Source organism: Centruroides vittatus, unplaced genomic scaffold (assembly GCF_030686945.1).
Source record: "Centruroides vittatus isolate TY-2023 unplaced genomic scaffold, ASM3068694v2 contig_549, whole genome shotgun sequence".
NCBI lineage: Eukaryota > Metazoa > Arthropoda > Arachnida > Scorpiones > Buthidae > Centruroides > Centruroides vittatus.
In genome coordinates, this window is record NW_027122325.1 from 6,538,715 (window position 1) to 6,550,401 (window position 11,687).

General features: G+C 26.3%; 2 protein-coding genes across 2 annotated transcripts; both read left to right on the forward strand.

The window, feature by feature from the left end:
* Window positions 1-1,687: 1,687 nt before the first annotated feature.
* On the forward strand, window positions 1,688-4,525 carry LOC136978664 (putative ammonium transporter 3). Its single transcript, XM_067274399.1, has 7 exons — window positions 1,688-1,798; window positions 2,222-2,771; window positions 2,838-2,909; window positions 2,989-3,048; window positions 3,165-3,238; window positions 3,318-3,634; window positions 4,128-4,525. The coding sequence occupies exons 1-7, from the start codon at window positions 1,702-1,704 to the stop codon at window positions 4,455-4,457; spliced, it is 1,500 nt and encodes a 499-aa protein (XP_067130500.1). The 5' UTR covers window positions 1,688-1,701; the 3' UTR covers window positions 4,458-4,525.
* Window positions 4,526-5,075: 550 nt separating this feature from the next.
* LOC136978623 (putative ammonium transporter 3) lies at window positions 5,076-8,759 on the forward strand. The gene is made up of 7 exons (XM_067274362.1): window positions 5,076-5,187; window positions 6,484-7,033; window positions 7,110-7,181; window positions 7,624-7,683; window positions 7,767-7,843; window positions 7,965-8,281; window positions 8,502-8,759. Exons 1-7 carry the CDS (start codon window positions 5,076-5,078, stop codon window positions 8,757-8,759), a joined length of 1,446 nt encoding a protein of 481 aa, XP_067130463.1.
* Window positions 8,760-11,687: the final 2,928 nt, after the last annotated feature.

Sequence of the window (11,687 nt, forward strand, 5' to 3'; positions counted from 1 at the left end):
TAAGTCAATAGGGATAAATTATCTTGACTTCCAAAAGACTAAATAGCCCCAAGAAATTTTTAGGGACCATGAAATTTTTAGGGACCAGTCCAGAAGAACTTCTGGTTTAAAACTCCAAGACCGCTTACTTACCACTGGCCCAGGCCTCTTATTAACATTTTTGTCTCTTTCTACTTTGTGAGCACTAAAAAAACCTTTTCTTCATGCCCATCTTGTAAAAAATGTTTTTGAAATGTTTTATTTTAAACTATTTTAATATAGTGAGTTTGTTTTGATGTATTCGTGTTTAATTAGTTCGAGTGTCATAATTAAAAAGCGCGCGATCCATTTCACCCTTATATTAAAGTGAAGTGGATCGTTTGACAATGTACTCGTATTTTGAAATTTCACTATCATCTCTCCCTGTAAACTCAGGAGTTTGAGAATTATAGACTTTCAATCACTACTTATAATACTTTTTACAGTACACTTAATTTAAGTTTCTTTGTTATAGTTTTTTGAACAATAAGTGAATTTACTGAAACTGATTCAATTAACTCTCACTTATTATATGAGTAGCTTAATGAAAATTATTTAAAGAAAAATAACATTTCTGACAGAGCAGAGATATGAAATTCTAACGTAAGCTTAACATATACCTTTTATCTTTGGTATGAATTATTAATCTGAGAATTTGTTCATGCCGACAAAGATGGAAACAAATAATTTGATCATTTATTATTGAAAATCAAAAGAAATAAATATAGTATATCAAATGCTTCGCTTAGGTTGATAGTTATCGATTTTTATATACAAGCATTATTTTAGTTATTTACATTTTGTGTAGTAATTTATAATTGTGTGTAGTATAATTTGATTAGTCTAATGACTACAATTTCAAAAGTAATGCATTTAGATCATTAAGTACTAGCAGTGATGATAAATATAGGAAGCCTTCATCTCTCTAGATATATTCAACCTTATCAGAACAGAATACATTTTTATAATATAATTTTTGGAAAAAGTACGTTTTATATGGCTAAGATATAGTAAATTATTTTATCATAGAATCTGCTAAATAACAACGTTTATCTTTTGTTAGAATTATGTAAAACAGTTAATATATCTCTTTATATATTTTTCTAGATTAATATATTATAATATAATATTATATAATATATATTATATATATTATATAATATATTTTATTACTGTATAACTATTTATTTCCTTTAAAAATAAAATTATTTCAGAATGTTTATTTAATTTTAATTGTCTTTATCATTTTTAAGTTTATAAAAGTAAATAATAGTTATAAATATTAGATTTTAACTAATAATTTAAAAAGTTTTTGAAGCAGAATATTTTAAAGTTTGTAGAATTTTAATTATAAAAAATTAATAAATAATAATAGTAATAAAATTAATAAATATTTGCAAAATACTATCTCATTCGTATGTATAAATTTATATACAATAAACAAACAAACGCACATACAGATTATATTGATTAATATTATTTATATAGATGTGTGTATGTTTGTGGATGTGTTCAATTAAAAGCCTTTCAAATTATATTTACTATACAATCAATAGTACGATTCATAATCTGTACAGTCGGTTACTGTGTTTTATCGAACATAGTTAACAAAACAAAAAAAATTTCCTACTACACGTGCATGATTTTCTCTGTGTTCAATTCAGCTGTTAAACCTTGACAGTGATGTCCAGTAATGTCACAGAAGACGTCGGGGCTGTAACTTCAGATGATGCAACTTGGATTTTAACAGCAGCATTTGTTATTTTTACAATGCAAACTGGTAAGTTTGATCTTGTATTAATTTTAACGTCAATATAAGATAACATATTAAAAATAAATAACACCAAAAATAATAAAAGTATGTGTAAGTTTTATTTATAATTTAGTTATAAATAATTAATTTTTTTCGTGTAAAAATTAATATAAATTAACGTAAAAAAATTAATTTTTTGTAGATATTAAAATAAGATTAATTAATACTTCTCGACGTATTTTTAATTATAAATTGTTTTAATATTCTGATTTTCAAAAATAAAAGTATATAAAAGTTTTATTTATAATTTTTATTAATTTTTTCAATAGAATTTTATAATGTTCTTATTTTGCTTAGTTTTTAATTTAAATTCGGGACGATTTTACAGTTTAATCGCATTATAAACGTTTATTTATTATAAAAATGTTAAATAATCTTTATTTTTTACAGGTTTTGGTTTATTGGAATCTGGAGCTGTCTCAAAAAAGAACGAAGTGAATATTTTATCAAAAAATGCAGTAGACGTTATTCTTGGAGGGTTGTCTTATTGGGTTTTTGGTTATGGTTTGCAATATGGTAAAGAACCTGGCACAACGATTTTCTGTGGTATCGGCTACTTTTTACTAGATTCATCGCCAGATGAAATGGGTATTATTTTTGCAACTTTTATTTTCCAGTTATCTTTTGCAACCACAGCTACTACTATAGTATCGGGTGCAATGGCCGAAAGAGCAAATTTCAACGCTTATTGTATATTTTCTTTTGTCAACACCGTTGTCTACTGCGTACCAGCTGGTTGGATTTGGGGAGATCATGGGTATTTAAAATATTTGGGTGCATTAGACTTTGCGGGTTCTTCAGCAGTGCATTTAGTTGGTGGTGCTTCTGCTTTAGTCGGGTGTTTACTCTTAAAACCCCGATTACGAAAGATTGAAGCTATGGGAGCGTCTTTACCGATGGGAAATTCTGGTAACGCAGTTGTAGGAACTTTCACTTTATGGTAAGTAGTAACAATTCGATACTTATTTATATAAATTAAAAATAAAATACATCGTTTCTAATTAAGGTGGGGTTGGTTAATGTTTAACTGCGGAAGTACTTTTGGAATTTCAAATAATAAATGGCATTATGCAGGAAGGTAAAAAAATGATTAATGTTTGCAATATTAAAAAACATTTAAATAAATTTAAATGAAATGTTTTTTTTGTTAATTTAAGAGCTGCTATTAATACTATGAATGCATCATTAGGAGGAGGAATCGCTGCCATATTCTATACGTAAGTAACTTAATCTATATTTCGTTTGGAAACGAAAAAACCATGGCGTATTTGGTAAACGGCACATTCTTTTTATCATATTTAAACTTTTTGTAGAATATTTATTATATTTTTAGATATTGGAAAAATAAGCAATATAACGTCAGTGATATCTTGAACGGTATTCTTGCTGCTCTCGTGGGAGTAACAGGTAGTTATTTTGTAAATCTCTGAATAGAAATTAATAATTTATAATAAATTATTTATGTATTAAAACATTATATTTTTAGCTGGATCGGCTTTTTTGGGATCTGCTTCTTCAGTATTAGTAGGAGCAGTTGGAGCAATTTTATCTTGTTACACAACTCCAATATTTGAAAAATTTAATATAGACGATCCTGTAAGTGCAATCGCTGTGCATGGAGTTGGTGGAATTTGGGGTATGGCTGCAGTAGGTTTATTCATAGAAGATGATCCCATATTAAAGTTATCAAATGGACGAAAAGGACTTTTCCAAGGTGGAGGATTTTATTTGCTTGGAGTTCAATTATTAACTTGTTTATGTGTTATTATATGGAGTATGAGTACTACCTACATATTTTTGACTGTAAGTATGTGTGAGATATTAAACTAGAATATCGATGTATTTCAATTAAAAATAGCTAGAAATAATAAATTACAAAAATGAATGGTAATCTAATATATTCGTATTGAGGGCCGTCAAAGAGAGAGAGTTGGGGATTTTTCCCTGCAGCCTGGAAAAACTTACGTGCTCATAATGTATCCTATTCCTATAAATTATGTCATGTTTTAATAACAAAAAATAAAATATTTTATTTATTTCAAATCCAAAAATATATGTATTTCATTTGTTAAAAAAAAAAAACCGGAAAAAAAGATCCTCTAAGGGTCAATAGTTTCCTTCTTCGCCCGCAAGCTCCAAACAAGGCTCTCGAGTGCCTTGTTCGTATTATACAAGTTGCTTCTAAATTTAATTTTGGTAATTAAATTTTAATTATTAGATTATTATTTAATCAGTATTATATTCTAAAAATAAGTTAATTAATAATATTTAGAATAATCAAAACCTTTTTATTCAGATTATTAATAAAATTATCCCCATAAGAATGGAACCTGGAGAAGAAATACTTGGTGCAGATTTTGTGGAACATGACATTCGCCACGATGGCTACGATTACGAATTAATAATAAATCAATTGAAACTAAAAGGCCAGTTCCAGGAAGTAACTTTTGAGCACAGACTTTCTCGATCGCAGTGGGATACTTATTTAATTGATCGGTATCTTCCAAATGGACCAAAAAAATTGAAGTTAAAATATATAGCATGGATTGATAGACCTTCTTCCAAAGCTTCAGATAGATTCTTACTTAATGGAAATAGAAGAGGAGTATCTTGTATTATTTCTTAAACAGATTAATATTTTATAAAATGAAAAATATGCAATAAGTTCTGATTTTGTATATGGATAATTGTTTTAAAACAAATTAATCGTGTATAGTAAATACATTATAGATTTATATAATAAAAATTATTTAAATAATATTTATCCTTTTATTTTAATTTCTCATATAAAAATTTATTATTGTGTAAAGATTACAACAAATTAGTCAAAAGAATCACAGAATGTTTATTTTTGTTTTAATAAATCATAATAATTAAATTATACAAATTAGAAATAATTGATTAAATAAATAATTAATATAAAAACGAATGAATTAAAATAATAAAAATTTTTGACACGTTTCGACAGTAACTATGCGTTATAAAATAATAACAACAGTAACTACAAAATCAAAATGGGCAAAACCATGCTTCTGTCAATATTGTTTCAACCGATTAACATCACGCGATTTTTCGATTTTATTATCAGATCGTAGATTAAATACTCGTCTTCTTCAAGGACCGTCCAGATGTTTTCTAGGCTACTATAGAATTGTCTATTGAATGAACCAATAAATGACAACTGGTCGATTTGAATTGTCATTCTTCTCGACGAATCTTTGATTATCTTCTATGCTAAATAAATATGTCCGACAGCACCGACGGAGTAGTTGCTTCCATAGGAAAGAGCAGAATATCATGGGACGATGCTACATGGATTCTGACTAGTTCTTTTATTATACTTACTATGCAATCAGGTGAGAAAAATTCTTGATATTTTCTCGAATTCTTAGCTCATTGTAGTTTAAATAGTCTCGTAAGAGAATTTATTGAAATTGACCATAAGCTAGTAATGTACCAATGATATCTATTGTAGTGTCAAAATTTAATCCAATTGTAATTGAAGTTAATCATAATAATTGTGTGTATAGTATTTAATAAAACGTGTATTATAAATTTGAGTCTATTAAAATTCTGATGATACCAGAGATGCAAATTAAATAAATTTTTATTAATTAATAATTAATACTTATTCATTAAAATGTAATGAATGAGTATTAATTAATGAATAAGTATTAATGAATTTAATTGATAAATGAATATTAATGAATAAAGATTTAATGAATAAGTATTAATTATCAGTTTTATTTATAATAAAAATTGCATTTAATCAATTAAAATACTTTTAAGCATGTAATTTAATCAATCTGGACTAATTTTATCGGCGTTTGTTTTTATGTTAGTATAATTTAATAAAAATATTCTCATAATTAAAATGCAGGCTTTAATTTTAATTTTAAAAAAATAATCTTTTATAGAAAATAATAGTATGAATTTCAAAATATTTCGATTTTTTGTTACACATTTAAAAAATTTTTTTTCTTACTCGAATGTTTACAAACCAAGATTTTAATGTATCTAATGCTTAATGTATCTAAAAACACATGACAATACAAATATCGATTTAAGCATTTATAAAAATATTTAATTTTTTAGCGCTTAGAATATATTTCTGCTACAAAAATAATTAATACTTTTAAATAATACCTCTTTAACTAAATATCTTATATATGTTATTTTATTTTATTTCTTTTATTTCATTATTAATGAACGCCTCAATCTTTTTGGACTTTCAAGTGTTCGTTATAGATAGGTTTTTACTATATAGGTTATATATATATATATACATTTAATTTTTATTTTTTGAAAAGTTTAAGATATATAATAACTATAAGTTTTATATAAGAACTTATTAGAACTTCTTTATACTATGACAATAGTTTTTTTGAATACTAAACATATTGAAAACTTCTTATAATTATAATTGTCTCGAAAATTTTTATTAATTTTCTGTCTTAAAATTTAAAAATAAAGGCTAAATAGGGCTAAAGGCTTTAGGCTAAAGGCTTTACTGATGTTTTTACAGTATAATATAAAATATCAGTAAGTTTATGTTTTAGATTATTGTTATTTTTTTAATACAAGTCGATTTTGAGAGGAACTTGTTTACTAGATCTTTTATTAATATTAAATAATTAAGTTTTCTTTTTCAGGATTTTCACTTTTAGAATCAGGATGTGTATCAAGAAAAAACGAAGTAAACATTATGATGAAAAACGTTGTAGACGTACTCTTCGGAGGAATTGCATACTGGATGTTTGGTTACGGTTTAAGTTTTGGAGAAGAAAGGGGAGCTAATCCTTTGTTTGGCGTTGGATTTTATTTCGTCGAAGCCAGTGAATTCCAAATGGGTTACGTATTTGCCGAATTTCTTTTTCAATTATCTTTCGCTACAACAGCAACAACTATTTGTTCTGGAGCCATGGCGGAAAGATGTAATCTTACCTCTTATTGTATATTTAGTTTTTTTAACATTGTAATCTTTTGTCTTCCGGCTCATTGGATCTGGAGCCGTATAGGATTCCTCAGTCAAATGAAAGTTGTAGATATTGCTGGATGTTCGGCAGTCCATTTAGTAGGAGGAATATCGGGTTTGGTAGCTACATTGATGTTAAAGCCTCGATTAGGAAGATACGAAGTTGAAGATGAAACAGTGGCTATGAATTGTCCTACCAATGCTATTGTTGGAATGTTTATGTTATGGTAACGACGTGATATTTTAGATAATGACTTCAAAAAATTAATTTATGAGCTAAATATATTATTTTAATTTGATTAGGTGGGGTTGGCTGGGTTTTAATTGTGGAAGCAGTTTTGGAATTTCAGGAAATAAGTGGAAGTATACAGCAAGGTAAGTAAATTTTATATATTTAAAGGTATCAAAATTAACTACTTTAAGAATTTTATTTTCAATTTCAATCAAATTATTTGGAAATGCAAACCATTCGATTATGTTATTCTCTATACGACAAAAGCTATAAATTTTATAAAGATATCGAATAAGTTTGATTTAAGTTTGAATATTTATACAACCACTTTAGATTTATATAGTTTAATGTCAGGAACTGTTTTGTTTTATGATGATAAAATTAAAATTTGCTAGAAATAAAATTATTTTAATACGTTCAATATTTTCTAACACATATATTCCGAGTGTGCTAATAATTTACAGACAAAAATCGTATTATATATTCATTTTTTAGAATTATTGCTAACATAATCAATTAGTTACTATAATTTCTCGCATAAATTTAAAAATCATAATTAAGCTGATATATTTTTCTTTTGCAAAGATCTGCGATAATAACAATCATTTCTTCCATTGGCGGTGGAATAACTTCACTTATCTTCAGGTAAAATATGTTTATAAAGAATTACAGTTAAACTTATTTCAATACTAAAATAAAATAAAACAATTCTATAAAACATTTTATAGCTATGCGTTCAAAAAACGAAAATTCGTAATCATCAATATTATTAATGGGATTTTATCATCTCTTGTTTCCATTACAGGTAAGCATTTTCCAAATGTAACATTTTTTCAAATATTTATAAATTCAAAAATTTTCTTTTTAATTTATAAATCGCAATATCAGTCACCCATATAATATTACAAACATTATTTACATTTCAGCTGGCTGTGCTATTTATCATCCTTTTGAAGCGTTAATTATTGGAGCTATTAGTTCTCTAATGACGAATATTAGTATGCCTCTTCTCGATCGTTTCCGCATCGATGATCCTGTTGGAGCAATCAGTGTCCATGTTATTGGTTCTATCTGGGGAATGATTTCTATTGGATTATTTGTCGAAGAAGATTTGTTACTGAAACTGAGTCAAGGACAGTCTGGACTTTTTCGTGGTGGAGGATTTCGACTGTTAGGAGTTCAAGTGCTTGCTATTGTTGTTATAGGAATTTGGAGTGCAGTAACAACTTTTCTGTTACTTTTTGTAAGTGATAACTTTAAATCTTAATTTTGTAATATTAATTACTAAGTTTTCATTTAGTATATATAAATATATAATAGAAAAGTAATAAAACTAATTTAATTAGAGTTTATTTTTATTTTTTTAATAGTTTTTATAGAGTGAATTTATAATATTTTTCTTCTAAATGCATTAAAACGTTAGTAACTGCATTATAGTAACTAAAAATTTTCTTATAAATTAGGTAATAAATAAATTTGTGCCAATAAGAATGTCCAAAGAAGAGGAATTAGCTGGTTCGGATTTTGTAGAACATGGCATCACTTTTGAACTGGAAGATACTCAATCTGTTATCGGTAGTTTAGTTAATCTTTTGGAACCAAGTGAAAATCCATCAAAGTTTTTAACGGCAAAAATGTTTTTCCAAGATTCAAAATTTAAAAAACAAAAAAATAAAATAAAAAATGGATTTAGAGCAATGCGACTTTTCCGTAAAAACTAATTTCTTTATATATTCTCATATTAGTCTAGAATTAATTAATTAATAAACGATACTCAAACTGATAATTCTCGTGCTTAAACTACTAATCTATATAAAAAATAAATATAAATAAAAATTTAAATAAAAGTTTTTAAAAAAATAATTTTATGAGGCCTAAATATGTCTTGTGAAAATATGCCAAAAATGCCTAAATTTATAAACTGTTCATATTATAAGTTAATAAAATTTTTAACTTTTTATGAAGAAACTAATTTTAATTACGTTATAATTAATTCTATTATAAAGTGTCATTAAGAGATAAATATGTGAATTTCAATAATTCTGATGAATGTGATTTATTTATACGATCAAAAGCTGCGAGTGAAAAAACAAGACCAATCTTTCTTTTATGTCTATGTATTGATTACTTCGAGTAGACACATGGTTCACACAATAGGATTTTTATCTTGTTAGTATCATTTGTTTATTAGTAATATTATTTTAGAACAATAATTTATCAATCTGAAATTTTCAATACAATGTGTAAGTCTATAAGTTTTATTACATTATTTATTTCCTTCAAATTTCTAATTATTATATTATAAAGTTATAACTGTAAGCATTTCATCGGTTTTTGTGAATTTTATTAATTAAACTTTAACTCGGATTTGGATCTAAATCATACAGCCTTGTTGAATTCGTATAAAAAGTTGTATGAAATTAATTTTTGAATATGGAATATTGTCGGATTAATTGATTCGTCGATAAACTAGACGAATGTTAAACAGTAGAATTTGTTTTATATTACGTTTATAAAAATCTAACAATTATGTATTGCACTTTTTATATAATTTATGACTTATATTTACAATTTATGATGTAGCTCATTTTTTATTTACAACGCGTAATGTCAGTTCTCGTATTATCAATGAGACTAAACAAGATTTAGTATCTTTACGTTCGTTAAGTTGTACTTTATTTTATATAGGTATAGTGTTCTATATTAACGATAGACTTATTTATCTGTTGAATATCTACATGTATATGTTGAAGATGAAGTTGAATGAGATAAAATGACTCAATCTACAGTTTATAGACTACAGTAATGCATTAAAATTATAATAATGTTCTTTTATATTCAATTATTTCAATTTGTAAAGGAAAATAAAGCTTACTGTTCGTATATTTGAACAGAAAACAGACTCTTGAACAGAAGTTTCGGTACGTATTTGGATAGGATAAATGAATGTGAGTGGTGAAAAAAGTTCCGGAAGCTGTAATTGTAAAAATAAATTTTATTTTAAAAAACGGACTGAAACCAGACTGAACCAGTGTTTTAACCACTTATCATACCAAACAACAATACATTATTAACAATATTATCATACCAAACAAGCAAAATAATAGTGTTTTCCGAAAAACTGATTCGAGAAACCAAATATAATTTTATGCTAATTTACCATCTCATCCTTAGAGGTGTGGGTTAGTTGGTGAACAGTATACATATTGATAAGCCCTCTACCAGAGTCTACTCTGTTATTTTTGATCGATTACAATTTAGACTCATTACTCAAGCTTCTATAGTATTATATACAGGAAACAAAAATCGTCCACTAACTTTAAGATTTCGAGGCTACAGTAAACATAAGCTAGGAAAAAATATTCTGCAAGTCAGAAACAGAAACATTTGATTTATTTATTTATTTATTTATTTTTACAGAAATTGCGCGAAAATAGCACACATAGGTTGAATATAAGGGACATTTGTGCTATTAAATTTTGGTGGTTAAAGGCTGAGAGGGTGGGAGTCATGTGTCATGCCTCGAGTGGGTCGATCTTAATTTTACTCGTTATTAGCATTTACAATTTTTTTTAATAAAACTTTTCTCTACCCTCAAAATTAAGCTTTTAGCCGTTTTTTAATAATCAATAATATAAAAAGTTTTTTAAATTAAAATATCATAACAGATGGCTCTACATATCAATACAATTTTAAGTTTTTTGCCGGGAAAAGTTACGCAACTTATTGCTGGATATTTTTACTGAGTTATAAAATGATTTAGCAGCATTACTTAGTATTTAGACCAAGGGTCCTCAAAGATATGTTGCTGTTGGAACTCACCACATGCTTGATCCGCCCTAATTTTCGTAAAAACTATCAGTTTTTGGCGTCCGTTGTGATCTAAAATCGCGATTTTTTTTTCGAATAAAGCACGAAAGTGTAACCTAAGGCATTGCAGCGGATACTTTTCAGTGCCGCAAAATAACCGCGCGAAAGTTTATAGATATCCTTGAAATATATTTTTGAGCCTCTCCTTGTTAGTGCCCAAAGGGTAGAAATAATTTTTAAAACATACAGTAATTAAATAAACGAACTTTCATATTTTCAGACATTTTTCATCTGTTAATCATCTTTAGTATTTCCCAGAATAAGAATGGAGTGGATGTGCTGGATCTTGAATGTGTATCATATCGCCGTCGTAGCTAAGCAACGAAAATTCTTCGAAACGTGATGTTTGAATTTTCGAAGTAAAATAGATTATAACGGTTTAAACATAAAATATAATTTTCTAATATATTTTATATATATATTATGTTTTACTTTGTAATGAACACGGAACTAATTTCCTTAATATGTGTAGACTTATGTTCCGTACTTCGATTCTATTCTTATTCTGGAAAAGACTATGGAACAGTCAAACTCTAGAAAGAATTATTCTACTTAAATATATATATATATATATATTTTAATGCATGATCTAATTAATCTTGTTTATTATTTACATTTTATATTGTTATTACTATTTCTGTTAAAATGTATTTGTATATAATTACTTCAAATACTTTCAATATTTTGAATTTTTAATATTATATAAAATTTTCTTTCATAATGTTATGGAATAATATATATTTTAAAAAATAAAAGTAAAAAAAAATCTGATTTTTGAA